The sequence below is a fragment of the Acomys minous genome, assembly GCF_964271855.1.
Source record: "Acomys minous genome assembly, chromosome: 3".
NCBI classification, from domain to species: Eukaryota; Metazoa; Chordata; class Mammalia; order Rodentia; family Muridae; genus Acomys; species Acomys minous.
The window spans coordinates 81,860,956-81,883,176 of NC_140485.1; the positions used below are offsets into that span (position 1 = coordinate 81,860,956).

The following is a 22,221-nucleotide window of genomic DNA, read 5'->3' on the forward strand; positions in this document are numbered from 1 at the left end:
TACTAACAACTATCGTCTTTACAGGACAATTAGTTGTGCGCAAGTGTAAAGCATCTCTACATGACTTTGTGAGTAACTGATAGACCCCGTAATTCCTGCCGTGTCTCAGAGGTACAGATACACAGAGGAAGGCCGGGAGCAGCCAGCAGGATGCCTCTTCCGCCGCAGCTGCATCCGGGAATCTGTGGGCTCCGGACTTCCGGTCCCTCCGCCTAGCCGCCCGGGCTTTAAGGACGTGAGTGCCTCGCGCAAGTAGGGCGGGGCGTGCCGTGCCGTGCAGTGTGGCGCGCGTGCTCAGGAGACACGCCGAGGGACCGGGACGAAGCCGAGCCGCTGAACCGCCGCCAGGTCCGCTCGGGCTCCACGCCGCCCGCTGCGCCGCCGCCCGCGTCCTTGTCCTCCTCCGGCAACGCCGCCGCCGCCATGGGAGTGCAGGTGGAGACCATCTCTCCTGGAGACGGTGAGTAGACGCCCTCCGCCCGCTCCCCCTGCCGCCGCGTGGAGCCACTCACCTGCGGTCTGTCTGTCCTCCTCCTCAGGTCGCACCTTCCCGAAGCGGGGCCAGACCTGCGTGGTGCACTACACGGGTGAGTCGGGCCTGCCGGGTGGGGCCGGGCGGCGGCGGGCGGGGTGGGGGGTGGTGTTGGCTGTAAGTCGGGGCGTGGTGGCCGCGTGGCCGGCGCCCGAGGCCTGGGCGGTGGCCTTGCCCGGAGAGACAGGCTGGGCCCATCGCTCCGAGCCCGGATTTCGGGCAGGCGCAATCTCGTACACCCCCGGGAGGTAGGCAGCCCCGGGATGCTGCAGGGTGCCTACTGTCTAGCCGGGGAAACCGAAGCTGGTCGAGCTCATCGCCTGGCGAAGGTCGCACGTTCCCGACCAGAGGTCGCACGCTCCCGACCAGAGACCCTTTAGGAAGCTTTAAACTGTTTTCGAGCCCCGATGGATGCCTTTCCCGTGCTTTGGGGTTCTCTCTTAAATAGTTAAAAGGGGGAGTTAATGCCTAGTCTGCCCAGCCAGCCACCCTTTCTCTGGGAACCCTTGAATTCACCTTTCTGGGGCGGGTGGGAAACAACCCACTTACTTGCTAAGTCATTATTGCGGTTTCACGTGCCGTTCAGGAAACAGATAAAGCAGTGCCTCTTACTCTTTGACCCTCTTGCAGAGCTTGCCCTCCATGGCGGTGATTATCAGAGCAAAGATGCACCGTCTCATTCCCCGTGTCCCCTTTCTGGGAGTAGAGACTTTTCTCAGATAAAGGAAACTGGGGGTGGGGGGTGGGGGTCGTGAGTGCAGTACACAGTAACTAAATCAAAGGAAAAAAAATTAAAGATGTGCACACCCAGGTAGAATTCAAGCACCGAGACCGGCAGGACTGCTGGCCCTGGGACCATCTCTGACTCCATGCCCTTACAAGGTCTTTCTGGGTTGGGGAGGGGGAGGGTAGCTGGCTGTGACTTCATAGCGAGGCTGGCTGAGTGGTGTAGCCACAGCTGATAGGAATCGGCTTCCCTACCCCCTCCCTTCCCTTTCCCGTCCTTTCCTTTGTCCCCCCCTCCCCATCCTTCCTCTGTTTCTTCTGCTTCTCCCTCCCCACCCCCTCCACTGTCACCGCCCCCACCTTTTTTCCTGGCTGATCTGGCCAAGCTGTTCAGGCTCAAGTTGCCTTCTCTCCATGATCAGGGGAGGATCCCTCTCTTCAGGGGGATGACTTACTGGGAAGGGAAGAAAGGCAACCCACACCCTGCCTTCTGTCCCCCCCCCCCCCTTATTTCTATGACCTTTTGAGTAGAGAAGTGGGCAGGAGATGGAAGGAGTTAACGACTGGAACCTTTAAAATGTTGCCAGTGGGACAAATACTGAAAGATGTGTTTGGAGAGAGCAGACTCTCGTCATGGACAAAATTGCAGGGTAGTTGGGACATTTAAGTAGCTCTTGTGATGGGACCACAGTCAGCACCTTAGTCTTGGAGGGCTCATCCGTTTTGTCATCTTTGATAACAAGCTGAAAAAGAATACTGTTCCGTTTCTTCTTCTAAGTATGTTTAAGGCCATTTTAATACAGTTCCTCACGTTGTGCTGACCCTCAACAACAAAATTATTTTTGCTTACTACTGTTATGAATCATAGTGTAAACATCCATGGTTTTGAAGGCCTAAGGCAACCCCTATAAAAGGGTCATTTGACCCCCAAAGCAGTTGCAACCCACAGTCTGAGAACAGCTGGCTTAAGGGTTTGAGGGTGTGGGTCAGTGGACAGTTCCCTGAATTCCCACAGCCCTCTTTACCTTGGTTTGTGGCAGCCACACTACAGTGCCTGGCTGTATCTGTCTGTGTCCGAGACTGCGTGTCATCCTTGTGAGGCCTGTGTTTCACTGCTGCTGAAAACCAAGTACCAGCATGTAGGTAGAAATAATTTCCTGGAGCCTTCTCCTGAAAGAACAGATGGCTGTGGGACCCAGAACACCATTAGGGCTCCTAATGCCTCTTCAAGTCTGTTCTCCACGCGGGTGGCACCCACCCACACATTCCCAGAACAACAGCAGGACCCTGGCACGCATTAGAACAAAAGCTTTCTTTTTTATTTCATTTTGATAAACTCCACAAAGACGCCTTAGTGAGAAGCCAGCTGTGCCTCGTGCTCACAGAATAGGCTGTTCTCCCGAGGGCGGGTGGCTTTGTTCCGGAGAGTCTTTGCCACCAGCCTCCCAGGAAGAACCTGTTTGAGACCTGTGGGGGCGTGAGAGGAGGGGGTAGAAGTGCTGTGAGATCACATCCGTAGCATCAAGACTTTTAAGTGTCTGGGAATTGACTATCTTGAAGGCCTGTGATCAGAGAGAAGGTTGTTTTTAAGATTAGAAGAAAAGGAGCCTCAAAGACAGAACGCCCTATTTCTCATCTCTGGTTTTCCCTCTCTGCCGACCTCAGTCATTCTCCGGTCATTGTTTGTGTTTCTGAGTGGTGGGTGGTGGAAGTCCATGCTCGGTTTTTCTGTTTCCTTCAGAATGTCTGGCTCATATTGTTCCGCTGACTGACTGAGGCTTGAGTTGGATCAGTATTCTTGATCATGTGAGTTTAGCCAGGAGTCCATTTCCGCTGATTTAGAATGGGTCCAGAGAAACAACAAAGGAAGTAAGGTGACCAGACCCCACCCCCACCCCTACATGCTAGGGATGAACCCTGGGACTTCGCAGGAACTAGCCAAACATTTCAGCTACTGAGCTGCATCCCCAGCCCTCAACCTCAAGGATGTTTTAAATGCTAGTAAGGACTGACTTTGTGCCACTGTTAAGCCTTTTTCTAGGGCTTTCGACCTCCAAGAAAGCCTCTGAGGTGCCACTGAGAATATGAAGTGATTGCTAAGGGGGTACGACAAACCTTGGCTGAGACAGGAGGGAAGAGGTGGCACAGTAAGCAGTAAGCACAGTTAAGTCTTTGAAGGCTGAGTGGATTTCCACATATTTCCCCTCCCCCGCCTCATGGTTGCCGTGAAGCTTATCATAGTACATTGCCCTGTAGCTAGACACCTTGTCCTTGAGATCAGGCTTAAGTCATCCATAGCCTCTTGTGTCTGTCTCCTAGTCTGCCTGGGGCTGTCAGAGTTCTAAGACAAGCCTGGCCCATTAGCTTTAACTTTTCTTCAGCCTTCTTCTCTGCTTCATTTTATTCACTCTTCCACCAGCTGTTTCTTGGTGAACTGATTATTTAAGAAGTGCCTCAGGTGATATTTTTCTAGTGTGTCTTGTCTGTCACAAAACAAGCTGGAGCTATGTAGAAGAGTTGTGACAAGATTCCCCCCCCCTCCCCAATCCCTCCGCTTCTGCAGCAACAAATCAGGCACAAGTAAAGCCAGTAAACTTAAGTAGAGAAAGGCCTGATCTAGTAGGGTTTAGCTCAAGAGGGGACCTGTATGACAGTGTGACGTGTCATGTAGTAAGAGGCACAATAGACTAAAACAGAAGGATGGGGAAGGGGGCCTTGCTTTTAATGGAGAGTTGGAAAAGTCCTGATGAGTGAACTCCCCATCCCAGCATCACTCACAGCAACTTTGGTAGTGGGCTTTGTGGTCATCTGGAGGAAGAGTTCTTGTGCAAAGCCCAGAGACTGGAGTGGATTGTGTGAAGGAATAACAGGCAGTGGGGATAGGGAACTTGGTATGCTGCCATGAACACACTTTCTCTGAGCTGGAGGAACATGCCTTGAACTCTCATGGATTTTGACCTTCTCCCTCTGGAGGATATACAGTACCTGGTTGAATCCTATGTGTGAGGGTAGTCCAGCCTGTGGGCAGACATAATGCTGTTAAGCATGCTCCATAAAGGATGTAGGTCTCCTGCGCTCACCAATGGGCTCTAGGAATTTAAGTAAATTGTCATTGTCTTTTGGCTACTGTAAAGTCGGAGAAGGTGGCACCTTGTGAACAGAGGCATGTGGCAGCTATGGCTCTGTTCATATTGTACTTAGATTCCTTATGCTCCATGTACCAGGCAGTGGAGCTCTCGTCTAGGGGGGTGGTGGGAGGGTGGAGGGGAGTAGTTACTCAGAAGAGAAGGAGTGAAGTGATTGCTTAGTTGTAGCCATACCTGGGGCCTGGGTAAGGAAGCTGTAGAGTTAGTGGGGGTGGTTGTGGCCACCTGCATGTGACAGTGGTGCAGCTGGCCCGTACTACCTTGGCTGTGTGAACAGGTTAGGGTTTGATTGTATTTCTAAGTTTCCTCAGCTTGGTAAGATGTTGGCAGAACAAACAAAACAGAACAAACAAAAAGATGGCCCAGCTAAGCACAGGTTTTGTTTTTCCAAGATGGTCTCATTGTGTAGCTTAAGCTGTCCTGGAACTCACCATGTAGACCAGGCTAGCCTCATACAGATCTACTTGCCTCTGCCTCCCAAGTTCTGGGATTGCAGGCGTATGCTTCTGTGCCCAGCTTAGCTGGGCCATCTTAACTTGAAAATTCCTGGTGTCTTCCCTCTGAAAACCCCTGCCATGAACAAGGGCATCTTCATTTTCCCCTCAAAAGTGATCCAGTCCAATCCCAAATGAAACTCACCTCAGTTGTTTCCAAAGCGAGTTTTACAGTTTTGCTGCTTTTGAGGTTCACTCACTACTGTGGGATGTCTGTGTCTCTTGGGATTTGCACAAGTGTGCCAACCAATCATGCAGGCCTGTGTGTTTTCTTGAACTAAGTTTCTCTGTTTAAGAGCTACCACGCTGCCTCACTCCCACGTTCCTGCTACTGTAGTAGTTGTTTCTGTTTCCTTTAGTGTGGATAGAGAAAGTACTTACACCTGTGTGGACTTTGTTGTGCTACTCCTCCCATAGTTCACCCTGCCCTCTACTACTCCGTGATGGTGTCTGAAGGTGGGGGAGAGCCTTGGCTACGAGGCCAGTCATTGAAATCCCTGTGGAACAACCGGCACCTGTAAGCTAGAACTTCCTGCAAGAAATGGCACCTTGTCTTGTTGCCATTGCCTCAGGCTGGCAGGAGAAAAAATTACCCCAGGTCTGTGTACCTAGGGGGAGAAGGTTGTTGGCTCTGTTTTTTAACAGTTAAACTTGATTATACAACCCAACTAGCTTACACAAGAGGGAAAAAAGAGGGAACCTTTCAGTATCCGTTCCACAGGATGGGTCCCTAGGTGTCTCTGGCCTGTGCGCTGATCCTCTTTATCATGTGCGCTCAAGCTGACCCTGCTGCTCCTCTCTCCTCTCCGCCTGCCTGAATCACTTGCTAGGGCTGATTTCCTCCTCTCATTGAGGGTCGATTAGAAACACGATAGTCCAGGTGGAGTCCCCAGGTCTGCTTCCTGAATTCCAGGCCCAGAATGGCTCCACCCGGTCTATCTCAAGGTTAATCTCAGGGAGTATCCGTGGTGTGTCCAAGGGCAAAGCCCGCCAAGACTGCTTTCACCTGTGACAAAGCTTACACTCCTTCCCACAGAAGGCATCTTTAATTTCCCTATATAAACTCATTGTGTGCAGGGTACTGTACTAGGTATCAAGAAGGTAAGACTGGGGCTGGAGAGATGGCTGAGTGGTTAGGAGCACTGTCTGCTCTTCCAGAGGACTCAATTCCCAGCACCTACAGCAGCTTGCAACTGTCTTCCAGTTCCAAGGGATCTGACACCTTCACACCAACACACATAAAATAAAATAAAAGAATTTTTAAATTTAAGAATGAAGGAAAACACAATTCCTACCCTTGTAGGTTTTTTAGCTGTAGTGCAAAAATGTATTGTTCATTAGTGCCAAGGAAAGGGCAAGATTTTAAATGGCAAAGGCCTCACTCAGAAAGTCACATTTTAGGTTTATAGCTGATGGAGTTAGGGCCTATTTGAGTAAGAATTAGGGCAGCTCAGCAGCAAGCGAAGGGCTGGGAGTGGAGAAGTGTGAGTGAAACCAGTGAGATCAGAAAGATGGCAGCTTTCGTGAGCCACTTTAAGGATTTTAGATTCTCTTCTGGAAGAGCTGGAGGGCCGTGGGAGGATTTAAGAAACAAGGGGAAATCAGGTCTGTGTTTTCAAAGACTCTCAGGCTGCTCTTCAGGTTCATCCTGAGGGAGAGCAAGAGCAGAGACAGCAGCCAGGGAAGGGGTGCGCCGTCTGGAGGGGTGTATCTAGAGCAGCGCATGTTACCTCCAGCTCGCTGCTGTGTGTTGAGAGTAACGGGACCTGAATGGTTGCCTACAGGGAAGAGTTTACTCGACGACTTCTTCGTATTGTTGCACAGCGCCTTCCATTGTGGGTATTGACTTTGAAAACTTGGTCATGGAACCTAAAGGGACTTGGCCAGAGATAAGCGTTTCCTCATAGTTGGGCATATGCTTGCTTGATTTAGTGAACTAGGCAAGTGATGGGATGGAGCTACTTTCCCTTCTTTGGGTAGCTGCTTGACCTCTGGCAGTACCCGTTCCTCAAGGGCATCCTTCTAAGAAGCAGCCCAGTGCAGGAAGGTTACACGGGCATGCAGTCACAGGGGCCTAAGAGTGGACTAAAACAGCTCCAACACTCGCTGAAGAGCCGTTGCTTTTTCTTTAAGTGTAGTGGAGTTTTGTAGGTGCTACTTTTAAAACCTATTTTAACTTAGGTTTCTTATCTCTCCCTGCTCCACCCCAGTCTCTTCCAACACCTCAACACTGGATAAGAAAGAAAGAAGGGCAGTGGGGAGAAGGGTGGAGTTCTCCCTCCTCCTGGCTAGGATCACTGGGTTCCGTGGGGCACGTCCAATCTTCACTTCAGTGTATCTCCAGCTTCTCAGACTGCAACAACAGCTGCAGCCAGGGGGAGCTGCAGCCTCCTTTCTTGGAGCACGCCCCCACCCCCACCCCCACCCCCACCCCCACCCCCACCCCCACCCCCAGGCTCTGACATTTATTCTTTCTCTAGAGTCCTCAGAATTAAACTATCTGCACCTGGCAAAGAGCCCCGTCTCAGAGCCCACAGGAGGCAGATGGTCTGCTGCTGTGTGAATAATCCCACACCTAGGATGAAAACAAAAACATGTTCATAATAACAAAACTGAGTTTTTAAAGACACCAAAACTTCCACTACAAGTGTATCGTTGTGAGAAGCTTCTCCTCACTACTAGCAGCATTCTTTCTGTCTGTCCTCTGCTGACTCAGTTGCAAGTACTCAGCTAGACTGATGTTCTAGTGGTACCCGTGCTGCCCTGATCTTCACACTGTTCAGTTGCATCGTCAGAGTAACCCCATGACCGGCTTTGGAACAGCTGACTGTTCCTCTGTCCCCTTTGGTGAACCTAGCATAGGAATGTTGTCTTTCTAACACACAAGTTATGCAGGAGTGCGTTTGGAGAGCTTGTGTGTCTAATAGGGAAGGGAAATAGGTCTGTCCCCAGGCCTCTGGCAGTGCTCCCACCTGGGAAAGTCCTGAGTGGTTTCAGTTGCAAGTCTGCAGACTGACGTGCCTTTGGGTGGCGCCCCCGCCATTCAGCAGCTGTGCTGATTGTACTTAGGAAACTTGTCTGGATTTTGGCCTTAGCAAACTGTTCTCCCTCTCCCATTGGTAAATGACAGGAACTTAGCTTTGGTTTGAGGATGTTCAATTACTTGATCATTTTATTTAATTTAAATATAGGGGGCTAAAATTTTCTCTTTATAACTTCTCATATTTGGGTCAATGTAAAACACTACCTGTGAAAACCTCATGGAAAGATTAGTGAACACTGTGAATGAGCTTTCATTACAAGCACTAAAGCGTGAGTCTCTTTGAGTTGTCTGTCATGTTCCCCACCCAAGAGAGGCCATATTGGGACTCTGCTTTCCTCAAAGCAAAGTGTGCCAGAAATAATCTGAAACCATAGTTAATGGTCCTCATGGATTTGAGTCTTTTTTGGGGGGCGGGGGGGTTCAAGACAGGGTCTCTCTGTGTAGCCTTGGTGGTCCTGGACTCACTTTGTAGACCAGGCTGGCCTCGAACTCACAGCGATCCGCCTGCTTCTGCCTCCCAAGTGCTGGGATTAAAGGCGTGCACCACCACAGCGGCTGTGGATTTGAGTCTTGATCTTGGTCCTCTTGGTTTCTGTGGCCTGAGCCAAGCAGGGGGAGCGAGCTCAGCCCAGGGCACTCTGGTCCTGTGCTTGACAGATGCTACCTGTGATTTTTCTCCCTTTGCCCATTACTGGTGAACAAGAGCACACTCCAGACCTGCCTGTGGCTGGTAGAGTGCTTGCCTAGCACTAAAATCTTTGTCTCCTGCAAGGATTTGAGTCTGATTGCTCAAATGCAGTGAAAAGCTAGCTGCATGAGATGTGTGCCTTTCCAACTCTCATGGTCTTGTGCCTTACATGGGACACCCCCAGCTCTTCCCATTTTTCTCACTGGTTAGAAACTTAAAGGTTCTGGAAGTAAATCCAGCCCTTCTAGGAGCATCCCTCGCTGCTGCTTGCCACATAGGGAAGAAGGTCTAAATATGGAAGCCTACTGCTTGTCCTTAAGTCAGGCAAGTGGAGCCAAGTGCCGAGCCAAATGCCAATGGAACCTGAGTACCATGATTTAAGACTGGAAATGGAGGCTCTGCAGCTCTTCAAATAACTGTCAGTCATGAGGTGGAGTTGGTGTCTAGTCAGAAGGGAAAGTGACCACTGCTTCCAGAAGCTGTAAGTGTGGCCTTGAGAGCAGAAAGCTTGCTGTGTGTGAACTGTCGCCTCAGTGGACTCCTAGCTGAGCCTGCTTTTCCTTGAGGAAATTCTGCTGGTAACTGGCAGATATTTCACTGCTCAAGAGCTCCAGGTGCTCAGGAGTTGACCGGGATGGACCTGTTCCCTTCCTTGCCCTGCTTCCAGTCTCTGTGTGGAGCGCAAGCTGCGCAGCATCTGCAGGGGTTTAGTCAATGCCACTACTTACTTCTTTTCCCTTCTGTCGTTGCAAGCAGGGTCTCACTTTGTTGATGTAGCTGACCTCAGGATGCGCTCCCCAGGCCTTCAGTATAGACGTGCATCTCCCGGATCAGCAACCTACTTTCCCTTTTAGAGTTTTGTTAAGGCACAGTTGTCATACAGTAACTGTTGCACGTTTAAAGTGTTTTAGCTGGATGCAGTGGCTCATACTTACAGTCTCAGCCAACCTGGAGTCAGAGGCGGGAGGTGACGGGCTACTGCCAGCCTGGGCTTTATATTTACAGTGAAGCACTGTTGAAACTACAGCAGTGTACATTTTCTTAAGCCTGCTACTTACCTGTGAGGCTCCGTCTGTGTCCTTTCCCAGCTGCTTAAGTGCTTTCTGTTGCAGAGCTTGGTTTGCTTTTGTTGTTGTTGTTGTTGTTGTTGTTTGTTTTTGAGCCAGGGTCTCTAGTCTTGGAACTCGCTTTGTAGACCAGGCTGGCCTAGAACTCACAGAGATCTTGCTGCCTCTGCCTCTTGGAGTGCTGGGATAATACATGTGCACCACCACATCCAGCCAGTTTGTATTTAGTCTTCTGCTGCTTTCTTTTATTCAGTGTAAGTATTTGAAGATTCTTCTGACTTCCATGTATAGGTAATTTGTTTCTTTTTGTTGCTGTGTTTGGATTATGTGTCTATTTTCTATTTGATGGGTGCTTGGGTTGGTTCTTAGGAATGACTCAAAATGCTCTAAACCCAGCACTCAGAAGGCAGAGGCAAGTGGACCTCTGTGAGTTCAAGGCCAGCCTGGTCTACAAACTGAGTCCAAGACAGCCAAGGCTACACAAAAAAAAAACCCTGTCTCGGGGAGAAAAAAAATCGCTCTAAACCTTTGTGTATGAGTCTTTGTATGAGTGTAGACTGTCATTTTTCTAGGATGACACTGAAATGTAGGACGGCTGGGCCATCTGGGGCATGAATGTTCTCACGCAGGTCCTTCCAAAGTAGTTGACTCTGTTTTACATTGCACCAACAGTGTCATGTCCTCTCTGTACTTGATGTGGCCAGTCTCTTAGTTAATCCTTTAATCAGTAATATCCCTCCTGATGGTTTTAATTTGCATTTTATGATGACTAAGAATATAGAACATCTTTTCACATGCTCACTTGACTTCTGTGTACATCTGTTTCAGTAAAGTATAGGTTCAAAGCTTTCTCGTTTAATTTGGTTGTTTTCTTACTCAGCTTGTTATATGGCTCAGGTTGCTTTTGAACTTGGCAATCATCCTTCCTTATTCTTGCCTTTATTATAGTTCTTTATTGTTTTATTTCTTTGTTTAAGACACGGTTTCTGTATGTAGCCTTGGCTGTCCTAGACCTCACTCTGTAGACCAGGCTGGCCTCAACTCAGGAGATCCGCCTGCCTCTGCCTCCCAAGTGCTGGGATTAAAGGTGTGTGCCACCACTGCCTGGCTAAAGTAATTTAAGTGCATTTTAATGTCTGGGTTTTTTGTTGGTTTGTTTTTTGTTCTGTTTTTTATGGCTTGTGCTTTCTGATACCATATCTTTTGCCTAGCCTAAGATTGCAAGGATTTCTTTGCCCAGGCTTAGCATTTATATTTAGGCCCACGATCCATTTCGAAGTAACACTTGTGGGCTGGAGAGGTGGCTCAGGACCTGTATTTCCATATCCCCATGTAAAGCTGGGCATGATAGCATGTAACCCCAGTGCCCCAGTGGTGAGATGGAAGGTCAAGACAGAGTCTTTGAAAGCTTACTGGCCAGTTAGCCCAGAGTATGAAACAGTGATCAAGAGACTGTCTCAAACTAGGTGAGAGGTGAGAACTAACGTCTAGGTTTGCCCTTTGACCTCCATTAGTGTGTTACAGCACTTACGAGTGAACACAGGAATGAACACGCATGCGCGTGTACACACATACACTCCCCACATTCGATGAAGTAATATTTGCTACAGTGTGAATATGAATCCTCTGTTTACTTGTTTTGTTTTTGTTATTGTTTTGGTTTTTCTAGACAGGGTTTCTCTGTAAAATAGCCCTGACTGTCTTGGACTTGCTTTGTAGATCAGATCGGCCTGGAACTCAAAGAGCTCTGCCTCCCGAGTGCCAGGATTAAAGGTGTGCGCCACCACGCCCAGCAGATCCCAGTTTCTCTCTCCTGTGTATGGAGCGGAGGGTAAATAAGTGGTAGTCTGTCCTGTTGACTCTTGCTTCCTTGGGGAGCATCCCTGTTCCACCTCAGGAAACACTCAAGGATGTGAGCTAGGGCCATTGGAGGCTGGCCCTGCTTTCCCCCACCTTTCAGAGCTTATGTGTCTAAAGTCTTGAATGCATTGTTTCATGGAGGCTTTCTTAGGTACTGTAGAGAGGCGGGTAGTTGATTGGTTGGCTGTTCAGAGACAGTCGTGTCCTTTTCTTTCATCTTGGTAGAAAATGGAAGTCCTGTCTAGCTGTTTCCATGTGCTTTTCTCGTGTTCCGCCATCAAAGCTGAGAAGCCTGACTCACAGTAAGCTCCATGCACACTCAGGCCTTCCACCATTGCTGCTTTCCTTGGGTCTCCTCCTTCTACAGCCTCTTAGCTTGGGCCCGTGGGGACACCCACTCAGCTACCCTTACTTCTAGGGATATTTATCTACCTTTTAGAATTTGATTACTGGGGAGCTGGAGAGATGCTCCAGAGGTCCTGAGTTCAATTCCCAGCAACCACAATGGCGGCTCACAACCATCTATAATGAGATCTGGCGCCCTCTTCTGGTGTACGTACGTACATGTAGTCAAAGCATCCTTACACATAAAATACATAAATAAGTACAACTTTTTAAAAACTTGATTATAAGGGAAAAAAATCCTTCAGCTCCACAGGTAAGATCGACAGGAGATGACTACGGTCTGAAGCTCTGGAACAAGACTCATGTCCTCCTTCCTTAGGCAGCAGCTCATGTGAAATAGTTTAAGAGAGGGAGGTAGTGATCCGGTTTCTTGAGCTAACAGAGCCTTTGCCCCTCTGTGTCCCACATGAATAAAGGAGTTAGACATCCCTCACTGAAGAGCTAACTGCCTCAGTGGCAGATAGAAGCTGTGGTCCTCTGAGTGTCTTGCCTGCTGGTAGTGAGTTGAGGCAACTCAGGCAGAGCAGCTCCAGTGTGTGTCATGTGCAGGATGCAGCTTTCCGCTGCCTTTGGGAGTGCAGGAGTGTGCAGTCATAGTATGTTGCATATTATTATCATAATCAAAATGTGATCCTACTCAGGTCAGAGCCATGTTCAGATTTGACAAAAAAGAGAATTATTTTGGATATTTCTTTTGATTTAGCCAGGCATTTTGTTTGTTTGTTTTTGTTTTTGTTGTTATTTTTGGTATTTCAAGACAGGGTTTCTCTGTGTAACCTTGGCTGTCTGGACTCCCACTGTAGACCAGGCTGGCCTCGAACTCACAGTGATCTGCTTGCCTCTGCCTCTCTAAGTGCTAGGATTAAAGGCCTACGCCACCATGCCCAGCTTACTTTATTTCTTAAACTGTGGGTTACAGCTCATTAATGTATTGTGAAACATATTTAGTAGAATCATAATTAGGTTCTTTTGAAAAATGAGAATTACTCATGAGGACTGTTTTTACACATTTTGCTTGCTTGTGCACATACAGTGTCGGCATGTGTGCTGGGTCCTGACACAGACACTGGTCCTGTTGTCACATATCAGGGAAGCACGTTTGGTGTCGTATTCCACTTGTTTACTTCTAGTGGCAACACTACTTTGGGGCGTGCTGAGTAGATCAAATGAAGCTTTGTCTGACAGGTCCACAGAGCTTGCATCCCCCACCTGCCTTTGGAGCAGCTATCGATTCTCCACGAAACTGGAGGAAGGAACAGAAGTGAGGCGGTGCACGTGAATGGGGACGTACACGCTGTGTGTCTTGTACCCGTGGCTTAGTTGGCAAAGCGCTTGGCTTGCAAGCATGAGCACCTGAGTTTGGATTCCATCTGAAAACACGATGCTGTGATACGTGCCTATAATTCCACTGATGGCTAGGTGAGGAGGTAGCGGCAGGCAGGTCTGTGCATTCCCAGGCCAGCTAGCCTGCTCTGCTTGGTATAGTTCCAATGAAAGACTCACACAAAAAGAATGTGCCTGAGGAGTGACTGTGTGTGTGCGTATAAAAAAGCATTTTTTCCCCTACAGTGATCCATAGTATATGCTCCTGCTATAGATTCTGTGAGTGTGGACAGATTACACAGGTATATAATGACATGTCCTCTACTACTTTTTTTTTTTTACACTAAGAATCCTTTGTTCTACTTCTCTCTTAGTTCTGGGCAGCTACTAGTTTGTTGTTTGTTCGTTTGTTTGTTTGCTGTTTCTTACTGCCTCCATAATTATGCCTTCAGAGCAGATTTTATCTCCCCAAAGCGAGTAGTAGTTTGGAACTACATCCGAGCATTGGTGTTTCTGACCATATGGAGGCTGCAGTAGGTGCTCATCATCAAATCCTTACACAGTCTTTGTTAAGAACAGCTGAATGAACAGTTGAGTTGGTTGTCTTCCTCAGTTGCTCTTTACTTTGTTTGTTTATTTGAGATGGGGGCATCTCATATTGAACCTGGAGCTGATTGGCTGCTCTGGCTGCCTAGGAAGCCTGTCTTTACTCCTCACTGCCCATGCACAGTCCTTTTTTTTTTTTTTTTTTTTTTTTTTTTTTTTTAAAGCATGGGTGCTGAACTTTAGTGTATGCTTGCATAACAAGAACTTTACCAGCTGAGCTATCTCTAACTCAGGAGCTGTTTTCTTGGGTCTTTTTTTCCCTAAGAATGAGCTTTTCTAGAAAACTCCTGTAAACAGAGTAAGGGAAATAGTAGACAAAATAAGAGAAATAGTACATTAGCCTAGGGCTCATACTGGCCTGTATGTTTGTGTACATCATCTGTAACTGGTGTAGAGAAAGGCTGAGATTGAATTCAGCCTTCTGGAATGGGCTGTAGCCACTCCAGAAAGTCGATGCTGGATCAGGAGCATCAGAAGCGGGAGTCTGGGTCTAAGCTATTCCATAGCCTTGGCTCAAGTGTCCCTCTGGTCATGTTTTTCTCAGGACCTTTTATTTTGTCTGTCTGTCTATGAGACAGGCACTCTCTGTGTATCCCTGATTGTCCTGGAACTTTCCATGAAGATCAAGTTGGCCCGTCTCTGCCTCTTAAGTGCAGGGATTAATGGCATGTGCCACCATACCTGGCTCAGGATTTTTTTTTTAATTGATCTTAACTTAAGTGTATGTACCATGTATATACCTGCTGCTCATGGAGACCAGAAGAGGGCTTCAGATCCCTGGAAGTGGCGTTACAAGCTGTTGTAAGCCACTGCTATGTGGGTGCTGGGAATAGAACCCAGGTCCTCTGGAAGAACAGCCAGTGCTCTTAATCGCTGAACCATCTCTACAGCTCCTTTTATCTGATTTTTTTTTCCAAGCAAGTTCTTGCAGACAGTTAAACTTAAAGGTCAGAACTACTCCTTTGTTCTGGATCCTAAAGCTCACGGTCTGCTCAGAAGAGCCCAGACCAGGAGGGGCTATTTCTGGTTATCAGTTACCCTTCATGGTTCACAGTGCTCGCTGGGCTAAATAAAACTTTTTGCTGGAGTCAGGTTCCCCTCTTCATTGGCTCTGACCTTGGGTGAGCTACAGGGTTTTAGAGTTGGCTCCCTTATTTCTGTTAAAGCAGTCTCATAAGCAGAATGAAGAGTCTTTCACATCTCCAGGGAAAGGATTCTGAGAGTCTTGGCATCTTTCTCATAATTTTGGGCTTGGGTGGTTCCTATGGCTGAATTTGCACTGTCAGTGGGCATGTTGTGTAGTACTTATTGTGGTCTAGAGACTGGTCCCCTCATCACCAATAGACCGTTCATGTCTGTTGTTTGTCAGTTCTGTCGTGTGGTAATTGTATTCTGGTAAAAGCAAGTTAAATGTAGACCCCAGCCCAGCAGTTCTAGGGTGCCACCTCCTATTTCTTCCACAGATTTGGAGCAGGAGTGGGTCCTGTTTTCCTCAAGTCTTGGGCTGTGTGCAGCCGAGTTTGTCCAGGACATCCGTCTTGACTCTTACTCAGGACAGCAGCCTCCACCCTGTTTCCTATTTTCTTAATGTCTAGAAGTCTGGCAACTGTGATAACGCTCTCAGTTCATCTGTTTCCTCAGACTGCTGATCAGAGCTGACATTGTTTTTAGGTGAAGGTTTTTTTTCTTCAAGGTTTTCCATCTTGTAATAAACACACACACACACACACACACACACACACACACACACACACACACAGAATTCCTTTTTAATGGATCTTCCAACCCTATTGTGTTGCATATCAGTTCTGGGCCCACCACTAGCCCCCTCCAGCCTGGGGTTGCGTTTGAGAGCTTTCCAGGAGCCCAGGGTCAGCTGTCCCAGTTGGCTGACACAGGCTTCCTGAGAAACCCATGCAGGGATGTTTTTGAAAAGGGAGCTGCAGATGTCTGCCACAGATGTCTACCGCTCTTTTCTCACAGTGCTCACCCTCTATGATCCCCATTGCTGGGCTTCCCTTTTCAGTGTGGACTGCCTGACTCTTGGGAAAGCAGTCCAGTTGAAGGAACATGGTATGAGGATTTTTGTCTGGTTTTACCATTTGAGCAAATTACTTCTTGCCAGAGGCTCACCTGTAAAGTGGGATGTGCTGTGAGGACAAGCTTCAGCATCGGGTGAAGCTAGCCTGTGTCAGTTCCTCTAGTTGTCCGAGTTATTGGCTACTTTCTCAGGAAGACTGGCAGCTCCAAAGCTAGCCTGTGCTCAGGTTCTTGTTTTGTGGTTGGTTGGTTGCTTGGTTTTTCGAGACAAATTTCTCTGTAGCTCTGGCTGTCCTGCCTGGAACTCTTTTTTGTAGACCAGGCCAGCCTTGAACTCACAGAGATCCACCTGCCTCTCCTCTTGAGTTCTGTGCGCTCCCACACCCAGCCAAGTTTTGTGTTTATTTCTTTTGTGTTGGGAAAGGTATTCTCCTGTTGTCTCTTTCCCATTATGAAGTTTCCTCTCTAGCTGAGGACTCGGTGCACCTGCCATGGAGAGCAGCAATGTGTACAATCACAGCCAGCCATGGAGCAGGGTTGGGAGAGAATGCTATGTGCTTGCTCCCTGTGTACTGCGGCAGAGTTGCTGTGGAGGCCTCACACAAACAGGAAGCCACTGTGCTAACTGAGAAGTCCATGGTGCTGGGAAGGTCATGGCCAGAAGCTCATGCTCTAACTCCAGGGCAAGAGAGAGGTAACAGACTGCATTGGCATCAGGTCAACTACAGAGCTGCCAGTGAGGCCCTAGGAAATCCCTCAGAGATGGCTAATTCCCCATGGCACTGCTGGGATGATGGGACCTGTGCTACTGTGTTCTGAACTGCTTCGTGTTTCTCTTGGTTGCTCATGTTACAATTGCTTTTTTTTTTTAAATAGGGATGCTTGAAGATGGAAAGAAATTTGATTCCTCTCGGGACAGAAACAAGCCTTTCAAGTTTATGCTAGGCAAGCAGGAGGTGATCCGAGGCTGGGAAGAAGGGGTAGCCCAGGTATGTCCTCCTTGTTTGCCAGCACCCCACAAATAAGATGCTGTGAGGGTTCATTCTTTGTTTTTAAAGATGTATTACTTTTATCTTCATGAGGAATGTTTACCTGCATGTATGTGTGCACACTGCATCTGTGTCTCATGCCCTCAGAGGAGACATTGGATTCCCTGAAAGTAGAACTAGAGATGGGCGTAAGCTGCCGTGTGCGTGTTGGGACGTGAACCCAGGCCTCTACAAGAGCAGTGTCTCCAGCCCCGTCGGGGGTTTGTTCAGTGTAGCTGACTCGGAATGCTCTTGCCTTGCCTTTACCTTCGTAACATTGCCTTGTTTCACCATCTTTGACACTCCATACCTGAATGTGACAGGACCCACATAGGTGAATGCTCTCTGGGGGTCCTGGGTGCTATAATTCAGTTAGCCAGCACCCTAATGAAGGCCATTTGGGTCCTTCCCAGTATTTTGGTAGCATGAACAATACTGCATGCCTGTCTTGCAGTCTTCATTTTACATGTGTGCAAGTATTAACTCCAGGCAAGTTCTAGAAACTAGGCACAGTTGCAACCTCTATAGGGTTATACTATGAAGTACCATCAGGTAGTGAAGGTGCCATCAATTGTTAGGTCATTTATGTGTGAGGGGGGTGAGGCACATGCCCTTCTCCATTTCTTGATGCTGATTTGCCTCCATGTTCCCAGGTACAGGATCCTGCCACAGGTGCAATTTTAAAAAATTAATTTATTCAGATTACATCTCAATTGTTATCCCCTTGCTTGTCTCCTCCTATTCCTCCCTCCATCTCTTTTTCACCCTATTCCCCTCCCCTAGGTCTGTGACAAAAAGGGACCTCATCCCCCACCGTATGGTCACAGCCTATTAAGTCTCATCTTGGTAGCCTGATTATTTTTTCTCTGAGTGCCACCAGGCCTCCTCACCAAGGGGAAGTGGTCAAATATGGGGCCCCTGGGTTCATGTCAGAGTCAGTCCTCGCTCTCCACACAGCTGTGGAGAATGTCCTGTCCCTTGGCTAGATCTGAGTAGGGGTTCAATATTTACTGCATGGATTGTCCTTGGTTGGTGCAGCAGCTTGAGCAGACGCCCCTGGGCCCAGATCTGCCCATCATGATGTGCTTCTTGTAGGCTTCTAGGACCCTTTGGGTCCTTCTATTTCCCCATCTCCTATACTTCCCTCACCTAGAGTCCCAGTAGGATGTCCCCGCATCTCTCCCAATCTCGTGGTAAGTGAAGACTTTCAGGGGACATGTCTTTTGGGCTAGTGTCTAATTATAAGTGAATATATGCCATGTGAATCTTTCTGAGTCCAGGTTAACTCACTCAGTATGATCATTTCTAGTTCCATCCATTTACCCACAAATTTCAGGATTTCCTTGGTTTTAATAGCTGAATAGTATTCCATAGTATAAATGTACCACAGTTTCTTAATCCATTCTTCAACTGAGGGACATTTAGGTTGTTTCCAGGTTCTGGCTATTACAAATAAGGCTGCTATGAACATGGTTGTGCATATGTCCCTGTTGTGTGGTGGAGCAACAGGTGCAATTTTGAAAGGTTCTCTTTTCATCTAACAGTACTTTGACCCTGTTTCCATGTTGTACCTTAGAAGCCCACTGGGATCTTACTTTTTGATGGCTAATCTGTAGTATGGACATGTTTATAAAGTCAGTATGCTTTGTGATCAGCATGTGTAGGTTGTTAGCAGGATAATCTAGAAAGTAGAATTGTTGAGCTAATGGGAATGGTTATTTTGAATTTTGTTAGATAAAGCCATGGTCAGCCATGGCAGTTCACACTTGTAATCTCAGCACTTGGGAGGCTGAAGCCTGCTTTGGCTGCATAGTAAATTTCATGTTAGTGAGGGCTACACTATTCTTCTTCTTCTTCTTCTTCTTCTTCTTCTTCTTCTTCTTCTTCTTCTTCTTCTTCTTCTTCTTCCTCTTCTTCTTCTTCTTCTTCTTCTTCTTCTTCTTCTTCTTCTTCTTCTTCTTCTTCTTTTTTTGGTTTTTCGAGACAGGGTTTCTCTGTGTAGCCTTGGCTGTCCTGGACCCGCTTTGTAGACCAGGCTGGCCTCGAACTCACAGCGATCCGCCTGCCTCTGCCTCCCGAGTGCTGGGATTAAAGGCGTGTGCCACCACGCCTGGCTCACTATTATTTTTCTAAAGGTATCTTCTGTTAATAAGTATAAATGCATAAATACTATATATGGTATTTATGTTGTCTTGTTCCCCAGGAAAATCAATGTCTTTTTTTTTTTTCAAGTGTCTCACCATAAGATTGTAAGTATAAACTGGATGTAGTTGCAAACACATAATTCTAACTTGACTTTTTCTTTTTTTTCCAAGACAGAGTTTCTCTGTGTAGCCTTGACTGTCCTGGACTCATTTTGTAGACCAGGCTGACCTTGAACTCAGAGATCCCCTTGACTCTGCCTCCCAGAGTGCTGAGATTATAGGCGTGCACCACCGTGCCTGACTCCTAACCTAACTTGAGCAAGAGTATTGCTAAGAGTTTGAGGCCAGTCTATGATACCCTAAGCTACAGAGTGAGATCCTCCACCTTCACCCCCCGCCAAAAAAAATCTATAAATATAGGAAGCTCAGATAGTCGACTGTCCTCAGATTCTCATGTGTGTTTTTTAATTTAAGCTTCTTTTCAAAGTACAATCCGCTTTCTCTGTTCAGATTTGCCACATCCATGGGTTACATCTGTATAAATACGTGCTACCTTTCCCCTTGTCTTAATGGTACAAATAATATAGCATGAAAACGGTTTGTGTGACATTGTTATGTGCTGACCCTTTTATAAGTCAAGAGGGGTTTTTAATTGCCATTGGCTCTCATCTAGTGTGACTGCCAGCTTCCCAAGTGTTTCAGGGTGTGGGTGCTGCCCACTGGACGGGCAGCTGCAGTCACAAGATTGTCTCGGTCAACACTGTCCTAGCCAGGGATACCCAGTAACCGACTCAGCTTGTGCAGAGACTGGGAGTGTGCCCCACTGAGTTTAATCCTTGTTCTTTTCACAGATGAGTGTGGGCCAGAGAGCCAAACTGATCATCTCCCCAGACTTTGGCTATGGAGCCACTGGGCACCCAGGCATCATCCCACCGTATGCTACTCTTGTCTTCGATGTGGAGCTTCTAAAACTGGAATGACAGAGGTGGCTCCCCCCTTAGCTCCTGCATATGGGTAAGAGTACTTAGTGCTGAAGGCTCTAGCTGCCTCTGTTGCTCTCCTGTTAAGCCAGTATTTGTTAGAGGCAAGGATCGAAAACACCGCTTGACTGTTCTGTCTCCTCTCTTCTTCTCTCTTTTCTCCTCTCTCTTTTCTCCTCGGCTTGCCTCCCCCCCCCCCCCACACACACACAGGGTGGCATGTATCTTGAAGGAGCTAGTGGTAACAGCAGCTGTTTAAACTTTATACAGATCTTTGGAACCACAGGCCAAGTTCCTAGTGCTGCTAGCACGTTTAGATTTTTAGAAGTAAAACTCTTTCTGGCTCTGTTCTTCCCTGTGCTTCTAGAAGCTAGTAAGAAAAGTGTCTTTACAGAGCAGCACCTCAAGGAAGAAGCCCTGAGATCAGGCAGTTCTAGGAAGAAACTGTAGGAGCGTGAGTTGTCCTTCCCAGTGAAGGACACAGGGCCTGCCCACATCCTAGGGTGGCAAAGTAGAACTGAGGCTTGTGTCTCGTTTCCCCTCCTGCATTCTTAGAGCACTGAGCTCAGCATCCCAGTAGTGTGGCCTTCTCCTTGTGGCTGTTGGAGTCTGTTCACACATGAATGTTACCCTTACAGCTGGCCAGGACTTTGCTGTTTGTTCTACCCTAGAATCCAGAGGCCGCAGCTAGGGGCTGGGTGAGGATACTTTGGTTAGAAACCTGAAGCCAAGTTGGATTCTGGTGATGATTGTGTTGTCTGCAGCATTAGTGGTGAGAGGAGCAGCCTCCTCCTGTCCTCAGCAAGCTAAACTTAATGCTAGGTTAAGAGAAATGCTGTATGAATCACACGTGGTAAGCTGAGCCCAAGAAGGTGCTTGCCTGGTCTCGAAAGATCTCTCAGCTGCTCAGGACATACTTGGCAAGACAGATAATATTGTGGCTGTCTACACAGAAAACAAAGTTGCTGGAACTTACAGATTTTCTGTCCCAACAGATCTGCCATGGAGGGATCTGGTACCTCCAGATGGTGCACATGAATCCATGCGGAGCTTTTCCTGATGTCCCACCACTCTGTACAGACACCTACCCGACTGAATGTGTTCCGTCACTCAGCTCTGCTTCGGACACCTCCATGTCCTCCTCCCCTTGTGTGTGTGTGTGTGTTGACCTAAACTGTATGCCATAAACCTCAAGTTACTTTGTTTTGGGGTGAAGATTCAGTTTCAGTGTTTTCAGATTTAGGTTTCCAATGAAGTACATTGTCAAGTATTAACAGCACAAGCGATGGGTTACCTTTAGAGTAGGAGTTGGTGTTGGGGGTGGGATTTGCAAGAATTTTTATTTTATTTTCATTTTTGGACGAAAAGTTTATCTATTATATATTAAGACATTCTTGCTGCTGCGCTGCAAAGCCATAGCAGATTCGAGATTCTGTGGAGGGCTGGATTTTTCTCCAGTGAGGGAGGTCCTGTTAAACTGAAAGCCCTACCCAAACTGAAGTGGGAAGGGAGGGAGAGAGCCTTTGCTTCTGACAGCCCTCCCACCTTCTGAAACCGTCTGCCTTTTAAAAAGCAGGTCCCTTCACTGCTGTGTTGGGCACTACAGTGTCTGTCCCTGGGCCGGCAGGGACCTCTGAAGCCTTCTTTGTGACCTGGCTTAAATTGTTTTTCATCCTATAGTTTTTCTAATGGATTTTCAGGACTTTTGTAATCTTGTAACTATCTAAGCTCCACTTCCTAAATTTTAAGAACTTTAATGGAAAGTTTAAATTGAAGGTGCTGTTTGTAGACTCACCACCCAATGGACGCCCAGCCATCACGACAAATCCTTGAGTGTTCTCTAAGAAAACGATGCTGGTCATCACAGCTTCAGCATCTCCTGGGTTTTGATGCTTGGCTTTCTCTGCTAATCTCGGCTTCCTGGCTTTTTTTCCTTCAGTTCTTTCTCACCCTCTGCTGTCCTGTGTAGTGATTTGGTGAGAGAAAGTATGCTTTTGTCCCCTGCCCTTTGCACCACATATGCGTTTCAAGTTTTATTATTGCAATAAAAGTGCTTTATGCTGGCTTTTCTCAGCTCTGTGTCATGTGGTTGCTTGCACATGCCTCATGCCCCTTTTAGCACAGAGGTCCATGGTTGTA

At 47.6% G+C, this 22,221-nt stretch overlaps 1 protein-coding gene and 1 long non-coding RNA gene across 2 annotated transcripts; one reads left to right on the plus strand and one right to left on the minus strand.

Annotated features, from left to right (window-relative positions):
* Positions 1-216: 216 nt before the first annotated feature.
* On the plus strand, positions 217-22,155 carry FKBP1A (FKBP prolyl isomerase 1A). The gene is made up of 5 exons (XM_084777965.1): positions 217-460; positions 540-587; positions 16,807-16,919; positions 19,954-20,116; positions 21,078-22,155. Exons 1-4 carry the CDS (start codon positions 424-426, stop codon positions 20,080-20,082), a joined length of 327 nt encoding a protein of 108 aa, XP_084634091.1. The 5' UTR covers positions 217-423; the 3' UTR covers positions 20,083-20,116; positions 21,078-22,155.
* Positions 8,870-13,995, minus strand: LOC311595345. Its single transcript, XR_014778408.1, has 3 exons — positions 10,733-13,995; positions 9,354-9,411; positions 8,870-8,889 (listed from the first exon to the last, which is right to left on the minus strand). It is a non-coding gene; the product is annotated as an uncharacterized lncRNA (long non-coding RNA).
* Positions 22,156-22,221: the final 66 nt, after the last annotated feature.